Source organism: Egretta garzetta, unplaced genomic scaffold (assembly GCF_000687185.1).
Source record: "Egretta garzetta isolate BGI_Z169 unplaced genomic scaffold, ASM68718v1 scaffold25, whole genome shotgun sequence".
NCBI lineage: Eukaryota > Metazoa > Chordata > Aves > Pelecaniformes > Ardeidae > Egretta > Egretta garzetta.
In genome coordinates, this window is record NW_009259800.1 from 3445336 (window position 1) to 3458338 (window position 13003).

At 36.5% G+C, this 13003-nt stretch overlaps 1 protein-coding gene across 3 annotated transcripts in view; it reads left to right on the forward strand.

The window, feature by feature from the left end:
• Positions 1–13003, forward strand: part of TXNRD2 (thioredoxin reductase 2) — a 37880-nt gene that overhangs the window by 20420 nt on the left and 4457 nt on the right. For 2 of the 3 annotated variants that reach the window (XM_009639858.2, XM_035895390.1), the window contains exons 12-16: positions 3006–3142; positions 8480–8575; positions 8808–8900; positions 10266–10337; positions 12183–12280. In XM_009639858.2, the coding sequence (XP_009638153.2) occupies positions 3006–3142; positions 8480–8575; positions 8808–8900; positions 10266–10337; positions 12183–12280 (496 nt within the window). Of the gene's footprint in view, positions 1–3005; positions 3143–8479; positions 8576–8807; positions 8901–10265; positions 10338–12182; positions 12281–13003 lie in introns of those variants that run through there. The other variant, XM_035895389.1, reaches the window with a different exon arrangement.

Consider the following 13003-nt stretch of genomic DNA (forward strand, 5'->3'; position numbering starts at 1 on the left):
TTATAAAATTCTGCTGTGAGCTGTACCTTTATCATCCTGGGAAATCTTACTGTATGCAGGAGTATGCTGTCACTCATTTACTGCTGCTACTTACTTGACTATGTCTATCCTATGATTTCTTCTCAGTTTAGCTGGTTCAGTCTCTGCTGTTGAAGGACCTGCACCTGAACGTCACAGCAGCCTGATATGTGCAAGTGTGATCACCAGAGCTCCTCAGCAGATGATGGGACATCACAATATAACAAGCTTAGCATGCATCCGAGATGGGTGCTTTAACTAGTCCCTTGTCACTCTGTGTAGCTAAGCTGGCAGCCCCCTTAGGAAACCATGTTGTTAGATTTTACAAAAACAGATCAAAAAGCTGTTTTTTCTTTTAAAGTTAAACGCGAATGGGGGCAAGACCTGAAAGCAGGGATCTGTGTGGTTTTCACAGCTATGTGGTTATTGTATGGTTCTATTAAAGATGGAGATTATGATGTGGTATTAAAAGTGCAGGAGGCAGATAAACTTTTTAAGGGTCAGATTTGAATTGGCACCTTTCTTCTAGATGTCTGGCATAATGTCTTGCTGTTTTGAATAAAAGTTAAATCTAGTCTTGTGTCATAGTGATACACTCCTGTGGCAGTTTCAGGGCAGTAGACATCTTCAAACTAAAAGCACACATGCTGTCTTTAGGGGGAGGGGAATGGGGTGGGCCATCTCTGTATTGTGTGCCTGGTAGGATTTGGTAGAGTTTTGTATTGTGCTCTGGATCTTAGAAATAAGCTGTAAACTTCTGCTTTCTTGAAGCTGTAAATGTAAAAAAACTTAGGAGGTTATGGGCATGAAGCAAATGTCCTTCTGATCCAATACTACTGAGGAATGGTGAGAACCGATTCCATAATACAAGTAAATGAATGTTGGGAAATGTCAGAATTTCCTCAGTTTGACATTAAAATTTACTAAGACACGTTGGATAATCATGAACCTAAGCTACTGAACTTGAGGTGAAGCAAGATCAGTAAGTGTAATTCTGGCTTATGGAGGTGAGCCAGCAAGGGGCTAAAGGCCTATAAAGCTTCAGGTCAGTTTTTTTTAAAGTTTTGTTTTTGCTTTCAGAAATAATATTTAAGCAGTAAAGTTGAGAGAAAGATTTCACTATGAGTAGCAGCACGTTTTTTGTAACTCTTAGCTATTAATACCAAGCTGTACACATGTTAAAATAGACTGGAATCGAAAGGTTAAGTGTTATCCTGCAGATTTGATAAACTCAGCTGTTGTTGTCCCAGGTCTTTAAATGACTCTATTGACAGTTTTTCTTTTTTTCCTCTTTCAGTGCCTGCCATTGCGTGCTAAGCTTTCTCTTGGCTCTGCCTGGCAGGAAAAAGGGGAAACTAGAAAACCCCATTAGTTGTCCATTTGCAGAATATCCAGGCTTTACTCTCAATACACAAAGAAATACAACGGTAGGAAGTTGTTTCACATCCGAGCCAAGATAAGGTCCTGGAGGTTTATTATTTTTGTTGCCTGATAGCATCAGGACTGGGGAGCAGGGGGCAGAGAAGGAACAGCAGATCAACATCCCATGGGGACAACAGAAGGGAAGACAGACAGATAGCCAAGTGCCGACAGCTTCAGTCAGTACTCCCAGAGGAAGTGTTGGTTTCACCAGATGAAATTAATACACAGAAGTCTTTACAGAGGCATTCAGATGTGACATTGTTTGGGGGGCCTGGCTATATGGCAGATGTATAAAGCAGTGAATCATATGTTTACGTATAATTAGGTCTGTATTGACAAGCCAGGCTTTCCTTTTGTTTAATAATTTCCTACATTAACATCAAAGAGCTTGTTTTTATAATGAAAACACGTTTCCCTTTTTGTTTTGCTTTACTATAGCTCTGTATTAACATCAAACACAAAATCATGACTCATGCAAAGGAGACCTATATATGTAGATGTAGATATATCCATATTCACTTGTAGCCTCTAAAAATGAATGCAATGTTATAAAATTCCTTAATTTGGATATATTCACCTAATCTTTTTGTGCGATCCTGTGCGTTCCTACAAATTTTGGGAGTACCTGACAATTTCACTATGCTTATTAACCTTCAAATACGTTTGGCTAGAATTTGAGATTCCAATTCTGAGTTAGGAATTGCTTTGTTAAATACTCTCTATAGAAAGCTTAGTGTATTGTTATCAAGACTTCGGTGGTCTAAGTGGTAACTCTATGCAGAAAACACGACAAAAAAATTTTTTTAAAGATGAGATAAATTTAGAGTAGTTGAAGAGGAAGCTGTAGTAAAATCAGGGCTTGGTAGAATTTGCCTCATTTGTTTTAAAATCCATTTAAAATAGTGTTTTTAAACTCTAGGAATAGAGTTTCTAAGCTCTACAGAAATAGCTCAAATACAGAGTTTGAGCTAAATAACTCAGCATTAAGCACTTGAGAGCAAAGTTGGTACGCTTTTTCATCCAAGCTGAGGGACCTAAAAAAGCTTTAAGATAAGTGTATCAGATAACAAGAAAAGAGGACTTCAGGAATGTTTAATGTTGAACAGCATTATTAATACTAAGTCTGTTGTGCATAGCTGTGGATAAATATTGTTGAGTGCCATTTGCTTAATGTTTACTGGAAACCTTCAGTGTGGAAGTTACTTAGTTATTATATGTATATTTATGCTACATTAGGAAACTGAATTTAGAATGTGCAATAAATACTAAACCATGTGGGTTTTGCGCTTTTTGCAGTCGATGTTGTCCTGCGCATTTTTAAAGGATAACTTTCTCTGAAATAGTCTGAGCAAAGGCAATAGTAATAGAGCTCCTTTCACAAAGAAATTCATATCCATACTTTCCACCCTTACAACTTTTTCAGTATAAGTTTTGTCATGTTTCTACTTGGACTATCAAATAGCACAAAGTTCTTGGAAACCTACAGTGGAGTATGCCAGCTTTTTAGATTAACACAGCTGGAGTTTTCCAATAGTTTTTACTTTAATTTCTTTTTTTTCCTTAAGGCCGAGCCCCTGACACTGAAACTCTCAATTTGGAGGCAGTTGGAGTGAAAACTAATTCTGAAACTGGAAAGATCATTGTTGATGCCAGTGAAGCTACTTCTGTTCCTCACATTTATGCAGTTGGAGACATAACAGAGGTACTGAGTCTACATAAACTATTTTACAATAACAGGAAGCCAACTTTGTTCCTGACTAATAACTAGTCCCCAGATGTCGTCATGCTCTAGCATATATCTTAGTGTTTTGCTCTTTTTCATTTTGCAGAGCTGTAGTGTTTATGCCAGCCACCTGGGTCAGTAATTTCCTTCACATGGATCTTGTGAAGTATCTCAGCATTAGAAATTATTACTGATGTTTATCAGGGAATGCATCATTGGTCAGAGGCTAATAATAATGTCTTTATCACTTCAATTATCTTTCTAATAATGTTTTTATCACTTCAGACATATGACTTCATACTGCCTGTGAATGCTGAGTGAAAGCAGTTCTTGCCTTCTAGAGTTGAATACACTTACTGGGAATGACCATGACAAGTTCTGTAATTCCATTTTTAGTATTTTGGTGTTAATAATTGAAACTAGTCACAAGACACCATTTTTGCTCCTTGACACAAAATGCTTCTGACAAAAATATCTTCCTCTAGAATAAGAAAAAGTAATTGCTGCAAATACTAAATGCATTTGGCTTTTGTTCATGATTTGGGAATGATTATGCCAAGTAACCATGAGGTGTGGGGTTTTTATTGTTGTTGGGTTGGGTTTTTTTTATAAGGAGGGGACATTACAATTTAAGTAAAATAATTTATTTATTACAGATGCAAAAACAGAATTCTGTGGCCTTAATCTACTGCTATTGATAACCTACAATTATCTATGACAAAAATGTTTTGTCCCGATCAAAGTGCGCTCATACTTTCAATCCCTCAATTTTTAGTTTACAGAACAACTCAGAGTGTCTACTGTAAGTTGGGCATCTTCAAATATGTTGTCTTCATAAAAGATAATGCTTGTCTGGACTCTGAACTGCACAGTTACAGGAGGATGTTTTCATCAGCTGCCTGCTGTTCCTGAAAAATTGGGGCAATATGTAGAATATAGATGTTGGGCATTGCAAGATAGAATTCTGTCACCTGTTGTTTAACTTCATGGAATTGAGCACATGCCTTCCTATCAAGACTGGTTTTGATATAGTGAAGTTTTAAAAGTCTGGTAAACCTAAATACTGTAGCAACGTCTGAACACCATATATAGTATAATTTGAGAGACCTTTAAAAGATTTCTCATTCTGCCATGTTTAAAATCTTTTAAAGGTCTCTCAAATTTATAAACCCTACAGGTGCTCTGAGTTTTTGAAGAGATGTAACAGGTTACATAATGTCTTGGGAATAGCCCTGCAAATTTCTGGCTGGACTCTGGAACTGCCAGAGACACTTAAATCTCATAAATCTGCTGACCATTCCTGACCTCTTCCCCTCTATGTAGACATGTGTTTCTTCCTGTCTGTCTCCATCTTCATGCGAATGACTTGCCATTTCCTTTTAAACTGTGTTAAAACTCTTTCCTGCTCAGCTATTTCTCCTTTTTTTTTTTCTTACTCCACAGCTTCTCTCTCCTGTCCAGTCACTCAGAGCTTTGGGATTATGTACAGTTCCTCTCCTTTCTTCTTGCTTCACATACAGGTTCTCTCTGTACTTGTCACTTCTTGCTCTGGGATATTTCCTGAAGTCCTCTTTCTGCTCACAATGACCTCCTACACCTGCTTGTCCTGATATATGCCTTGGTTAGGCCTCCTGCTTTCCAAACTTTTCTTTTTAATTTCGTCCAAGAAGCAGTTGTTAGAGGCAACGCTGGCAGTGCCTTAGATTCTGTTGCCAGCTGCCAATCTGCAGTGCTATTTTGTGCAAGTCAGTTCCTTTTGGGTGCTTTTTGTCTTCTGCCCTTTGTGGATTTAGTTAAGAAATCTAAAGTTGGAGGCAGGATGCTCTCCTCTTTCCTACTATGGATCTAAAAAATCAGGTCTTAATTTATATGTCATTTTCATTTTGTTGTTAAAACTTGGATTTCCTTTTCCTGCTTTTGTCCTTATTAGTGCAGATTTTTGAACTTCAGTTGTTCAATAGGCACTTCTAAATTTAAGTGTTAAAAAAAGCAGCACGGTTTTATACTGTGTCCAGTGTATAACTGGGGAAATACTGACGAGTTAAATCAGTGCTCTGTAGAAATATTTGCTTAAACTTTTATCTGCGTATTGGCTCAATACAGGGAATTAAAGAAATCACAGTATAGTACTCATGCATTTATGGAGTTTAAAGATAGAAGGAATTATTGCCATTATCTTATCTGACTGCAGTAAAACGTGAGCCATGTAATTCCACTGGCTAAGCAATAAAGTTTATTTTATTTGAATACTTAAATTAATTTTGTCTTTTTTTTTAAAGCAGAAATAATTTAGATAACAAATTTTGTTCACATGGGAGCCAGCAGTGAAAAAAAGTTCTGTGTTGGTGCGCAACTCAAAGAAATCACACAGAAGAGACAATTGCATCCTGCTAAGAACCACAAAGCTGTAGAGCTTGGTGTGTGATACTTTCTGGGTGAGATCTACCTAAAGAATACAGGAAGGGGAATTCTGTTTCCTGTGAATGAGCATCGATTATCCCTAATATTGCTTATAAGAATAGGATTTTTTTCTCCAGTGTTCCTGCTCAGGATTTCTCTTTGCTCTGCTCTCTCTCTGTCAGCCTCTTTGCTACCATAAAGTGCTATTGCTTTTCAGGTAGTTCTCAGGCCCTCCTGCTCCATCCTTTACCATGCCACACTGAGTAGACACTAAGTTGTAATCAAATAGCAAGAACTACTTTTTTTTTGTTTTAATTCAGTGCCCTGGCTGGAAGGGGAGTTAGACAGGAGAAAGGCGAGTTTCCTGATATGCTCAGACTATTTTCTTTTGGGAGTCATACCCAGCTGGCACAAATGGGAAACTATGTGTGCATGGGTGTCCTATTGCACCCTTGTATAGCAAATGGAATCCTAATGTTATCCAAGCTGTTCATTTAGAAAAAAGCAGAAAAGACACTTCCAGAGGTCAGTCAGTTTGTCTGTCCTCAGAAAAAGTTTTTCAAGCTTTGGCAAAATGTTATTTTCAACTGACAGGTGAAATTGCATTTAGACATTTTCATCTTCTGTAGTCAGGATGAGGAAGATCCAGCTGGAATTTTAGGTTGGATTTTTTTTTCAGTGCTGATATAAACTCTGTGTTAAAATTCTTCCTCTAGTAGTATTCTTGTTGAAAAGCATGGCACACACTGTAAAGAAGTTCTCTCAGAAGGAGGTTTATCATATGGTCATGCTGCTATACATCTGTCATATTTCAAAGGGCGTTATAACAAAGATGTGTAGAGAAGGTGGAATGTACAGTATGTTGCTTGGAATAGAAATAAGACCAAAAAGAGTTGTGTTAGAAAAAATACACATTACTTCAAAGCTTTTTAAACTCTCTTAGGAGCCATCTCGTTTAAATGCATAATATGTTGGAGGATTCTTATGAACAATTCATATCCATAATAATCAGCAGAGTAGTTCTACACATGACTGCAAAGTGAATGTTCATTTCAAATATTTACCAAGGAAGGTCTTTAAGTCATTGTTTATGAGAAATTGGACTTTATCTGCATGGCTGTTTTAGTAATTAGTTGGGTTTTATGGAATGCATGGCAGTGCTTTCACAATTTTATCTCTCGTTCCAATCTTCTATTCATTTCTGGAATGCCAAAACAACATCTGTATTTCCTGCTACAGAAATGATTGGCAGCCATGTTTCAGGCAAATGTGTATAAGAAAAAACAAATGGCAAATTTCATCTGGTAAATGACATTTACAGACTTGAAAGTCAAAATGCTGGATTTGAAAAACCATGACTTGACGGATCTTGGGGGGGGAAAAAAGGGATAGACTTGCAGTTTTGTGATTTGTCATGAGCTGTGGGGAAAAATAGGTTAGTCTTCATTAACAATTAGAATTGTAGTTTCTGTTATCAGGCTAGACATGATGTTGTTTCAGATTTGTTTTTTGCAATGGAAGTTTTAACTTAAGTGGTTATTAGTACAGATAAAAGCATAAATTCATACTAATATGCAGATAATTGATATGGTATGTGTACTGAAGTAAATGGTAGCTAATACCATGTACAGAATCTGTCTAGCAACATACAGAAAAAATAAGCTGGGAAAGAGGAATGGATTCAAGTAAATGCTAAAAAACTTCATATAATGAAAAAGATGTTTGAAAAACTTGAATATATAGGGTGAGGATCCTTATTTTCTTTTCTGCTGGTTTTGAGGGCTTATTGTATGACCCAGTGGGGCTTTGCAGGAGTGTGATAAGTGTTGCATCTAGAGAGGACTTGTATGCATCAAAACTTCACACATTTTTTAAAGCATTCCATGTTGTCCCACAAAGGTGTCTTTCAGCTATGGCTTTCTTATATCTCTACATCATTCATTCAAGGTTTATGGCCTCTTTCCTCATCCCAGACAAGCATCTTGATGATATGTCTTGGATGAACTATTAAATAATGTTTTTTACAAGGTTTATGAAGTTTGTTAGATCTTATTAACTTACATGGGCTGTTCTTCTTTGGACTGCAAAAAATTCCTTTGAAAATGCCTTACATCAATTTGCAAAAACTTCCAACTTCCTTAAAACTAGCACTGGAGTTCTAATGCTTCAGTGGTGGTGTGCCAGCACTCAAAATTAGGTTTCTGACAAATTGCATAGTCCTGTTTGGATATAAAAAGTAGCCAGGACTCATGGCTTGAACTGGAGCATGTCCTGATCATATCTTGCTATCATTCCATTTCTCACTTGCAGGAAGTTAGCATTTGCCAATAGCAATCCTTTTCAAGCCACTCTTTAATACCAGAGCCTGAAACTAGGACCACCTCAACCTACAGGTTGCAGTGCTAGTAAAATAGTGTTCCACTTCCCTGATCCAGGTCCAACACAAGAAGTCCGTATTAGTGCCTACAAATAGCTAAGTTTTATGCCTGTGGTCTGTAAAAATGTGACAGACAATTTTTTTAAAAGGTCTGGTGTTGTAAAAACACTGCTGCTTTATGCTAGGGTTTTCCTGCTTTAAAAAGACCATCTGAAAAATTTTTTGATGACTTACTATAGAAAGAAAGGGGAAAGTGAATGGTCAGCATGTGAATATCCTCTGCTTTTCTGCAAGGGGTGACATGGTAAGATAAAAGGTTTCGACATTCATGGTATTTGTTCCCCCCATTAAGACAGATATTAAGCTCCGAGACTTAAAAGCGTGTTTGGATGTAAATTACTACTGCCTTCTCTATTTGGAGCCCTGGCTACTAAGCTGGAATTCCAAAGATGTGGCCTTCCTCTGACCATTTTCCCAGGAGAAATCCTTGGATGCTACTTCTCTCTTAGTTAAAACAAAGCTTTGTGCTCTCTTCTTAGGGCCGTCCTGAATTAACACCCACAGCAATAGCTGCAGGAAAACTGCTGGCTCAGCGTCTTTTTGGCCAGTCTTCAGAATTGATGGACTATGACAATGTGAGTTGATACTTCTTTTTTCAACAATAAAAATCAAATCTTAAGCTTTTTTTTTTCTTAAGAATTTTTAAAGGAATTGCATTTTGTCATATGGAATCCAGCTTTGACAGCAGCCAAAGTAGATGTGTGTGACAGAGCTACACTTCTCAGTCATGCAAAAGTCTGCCCTGTATCTGCCATGCAGCTGCTTCATATGGTTCAACAGTAACACTTTCTGTTCCCTTGCGAGCAGGTACCTACGACAGTTTTCACTCCCTTAGAATATGGTTGTGTTGGGCTGTCAGAAGAAGCGGCTGTGAAATGTTATGGATCAGATAATATTGAGGTATGAAAACATTTTTAATTTTGTAGTTGGTGTCAGAGTTGCACCATGAAAAGACAGAAGTTTCACTGTTGTATCAAGCAAAGTTTTTGGTCCCCAAAATACTATGTTTGCAGTTAGGGAGTTGGTGTCTACAAAAAAGTTCAGGACTTTAAAATATTGCATTAAAGTATTGCAGCAGGTCACAATGAAAACTGTTACCTAGTGGGCTTAAAATAATTGGTAGGGTGTGACAGCTTTAAACTAGCTGCCATTTTAGTAAGTTATATTCTGAGATGTGCCCCCCCTGAAATATTCACAAGAGCTGCTAAAGGTCTTTGTGGCTAAAATGTCTTGATAATGCCTGGGCATTGCATTTTGAGGAAGAAATCTGTTATGGCATATATTCACACCAAGCCCTCTGATACAAGGAATGAGATTAAGGTACTCTTGATGAAGAAATTCACAATCACTATATAATAAGACAAAACTCAGACAAGTCACCCTTGAAAAGATATGTTGTGTTACCTTTATTCACTCATCAAAAAGACTGTCAGCATATGACTCAGTAAGGTATGGAAATAGAAAATGCAGTACTTTACTTCATGTCCAGTCAGTTATTAGTTTTGTCTTTTATGATTCTGAAATATAGTTTATACTTCAAAAAAATCTGTCCCAGAACTCTTATCTGGGTTTCTGGATGGTAGTGCCATCTCGAATTATATCAATTACTGTAAAAAATTGTTCTCATCTGATTAAGGCAGACAATTGATGTGTGTGTGTGTCATAAGATGCTGATGTTATGTATTGGAGAGTGAGTTCAGCTGATGGATTTAGCTTGGAGCCCCAGGCAAAATCATTAATGAAAAAAAATTTACTATTCAGAATGCAAAAATGACAGTTTGGGTTGTCTTGTGGTATACATTATTATAGATATGGAAAGCTTCTTGGATTTCATTATTTACAGTAAACAAGGTATTAAACTTTTGGGAGAAGCTTAAAGGAACAAAACTAACATTTTTAACTTGGGACATTGGTTTAAGTAACATAATTATTTGTGATGTTGTTTTCAGTTTTGTTTTTAATCTAACCAGAGAACTAACTTAGAGAACCATTAGATTAAAAACAAAACTGAAAACAACATCACAAATAATTATGTTACTCAAACCAGTGTCCCAAGTTAAAAATGTTAGAGTTCTCTAAGAAATGTTTGTGTTAAACTCTTACTGTGCTTTCCATATTTTTCTTTAAAATAATGAACATGTTATAAGTAAATCAATTTTTTCTACAACGTTATACATATGTAGTAATAGTAGCCATTATAATACTAAATATCAGGTTTTGACATAATAGTACTCTAACACAAAATGTTATTGTTTTCCCTAACAGGTATACCATGCGTATTATAAACCTTTAGAATTTACAGTGGCTGAAAGAGACGCAACTCAATGCTATATGAAAGTGAGTGCTGTGAGCTTTTAACTTGCTTTTAACTTAAAACAAGAGATATGGTACAGCCAGCTTTAAGGAGGACCATTCTGCTAAAAAACCTCTCAAGGTAGATGATATATTTTCCTGGTGACAGCCTGTTTCTCTAGTGTAACTTCAAATGTTTAATATTCATTACATATCCCGTTGCATCGTGAAATTGCTTTACAGATAATAGCATTTTTCAGAGCTGACATTCTGCTGATTGATACCATCTTTGAACTGCTCTGAAGGTCCTAAGAAATATTCCAAATTCTATAGAGATTAATCTCTGCTTCCCCTAGCAAAGTTCTTAACTAGTTATGTGTAATATTTGAGTTGTCATGTCCTGGGGAAAGTATGCTACCTTCAAAAAAAAAATAAGCATAAGGCTTACAAAACTAGAGTAACTGTTCAGTCTTACTCATGAAAAAAACCCCTCCTAGTTTAGACCAAAGTATTGGACTTGAAATATGTCTTCTCCTAGAGCAATCCGGTTGCTTCAGTGTTGAAAAAGTTTTTGATGCTCTTGCCCATATTAGAGAAACTTAGATAAGGTGAAGTGTAGTGTTGGCAGAGTATATCATAGTTTTCTTATTCTATCTTTTTCTCCTCAATATCAGGGAACAATCTTTTTGGAATAAATGTAGTAACTTCGGTAGGTCCATCACAAATTATTACATTTTTATTGTTGTGTAATACATCAGATGTAAGGAATATCCATTGTCAGTAGTTGCAACCAGTTTCTCTAACTATGTTTTGTCACATCTGATTTGCGTAAGTGCCATAGTAGCTTGCCTTAACTGTCCCAAAATATCAGTGCAACTAAGGTACTATTTCTTCTTAGTTTTTCCCTTTAAATTTTGTCAATTAAAGTAAGCATTTGAGGGTGAAGTAGTAATAGAATAATAGTTGTTGGATGATATTGAATATAGTCCTTACTAAACTCCCAAAACACATGAACTGACATTAAACTTGAGAGTTTCAAACACAAGAGGGTTTTTTCTTTAAAACTCCTCAATATTTAAAGTACCACTGTTCTGGGTTGCTGCTGTTCCTGGGATTCCTAATGAAAGAATCCAAGCCTTTACTGAATAGCAGAACCTATTAGATTAGTGATGATTTAATGCTTGATGGGAGGACACAGGGAGAGACTGACTTTCTTTTCATAATTATAAAGATGGTGTCCTTAAAGGAACTAAAGAGTTTTCATTAAGTTCTCTAATAAAAGTTAAGTGTGCAGTGACTCAGGTCCTCCCAGATTCTTATTAACTCACCTTCATCTTTGGCTGCTTCCAAGCTTGACTCCTTTTTAGGTTATGTGGCTGATGTGGTAAATGTATCTCACTAAACATGCTGCTGTAAGTGTTTACTGACTGAATCACAAAGGCACAGAATATCCTGTAATTGGCAGTAGTCATCTTTGGAAATACAGCTGATTAGCTGCTGAGAATAACTGCATGGGCTTGGAGAATTGCTAAGGTTGCCATTCAGTGTCAAAATAGCAGTAGTCTGGTTACTAGACTACAGAAGGTGTCTGAGGATTTCATACAAATGGTAAAACCCAAAGTGTTCAATTTACCACAAATTATCATTGTCAGTGGCTCCTTGAAGGCTGAAAGAAATACAGTAATAAAGCTTCAATTCAGGAAAGTGCTTAAGGACAAGCATAAGACCTATTGGAGTCAGTAAGACTTAAGCAAGTGCGCAAGTTCTTGGAACACTGGGAATAAACAGCTGAACTAGGATCTCGGGGCACTTCAGTTTCATTTAATTCAACTTCATGCCTTATCTTTAAATGTTCTAAGAAAAGATCTTTATGTAATGTATTGTTTTCAGATGGTGTGCTTACGAGAGAGAGAGCAACGAATACTTGGCCTTCATTTCATTGGACCAAATGCAGGCGAAGTTATTCAAGGATTTGCTCTTGGAATCAAGTAAGTACAAAAGAATGTCTCTAGCTTCTAAAGCCTGCTTTTTAAGTTATTGTAAGATTATAAAAGATAGCTGCCTAGTTTTGGCAACACTATAAAGAATCCATGCTTTTTGTTACTTTTATGTAGTATTGCACATATTTTCACTAAAAATACTGCAGTTCTTCATTAAGATGTACTGGATTTAGTTACCGTAATACTGGATATAGTTAAGGAACAACTGAGGAAAATATATTGTTGGCTTGATGTAGTTAAAACAAAAAAATAAAATTGTGCATTAACTTACTAATGTTCATTTTCTCAGAATGTAGATTCTTTTACGTTCTATGCATAGGATAGGAAATCACTGTATAGTTTTTCAAGTCACTTCTTTAAAAGGATAGTTGTGCTTTTCATAAAAACCTTTCTTTACACCTGCCAAGCATTTCCTTTCCTAATCTCATCTTTAAATGTGTGCAGCCATTGCTCCTTAAAAGCTCAGCAAGGACTTGCATGAATTTTTCTATTTCTGGGTATAAGCTAACCATAATATGATAAGGTAAGAAAGAAACCTGTGTAGGATGATGGGAGAGGGAAGGTACTTTTGTGTGGACCTAGCTGATAACTGCAATAACAAACATACCCAAATAGGTGAACCTTTGTGATCTGATCTTGTTTAAGATTTTTCTCAAATATTAATACAGAAGTCCTCCCGTTGAAGAAGTAAGGAATGATTCCAGGTCCTCT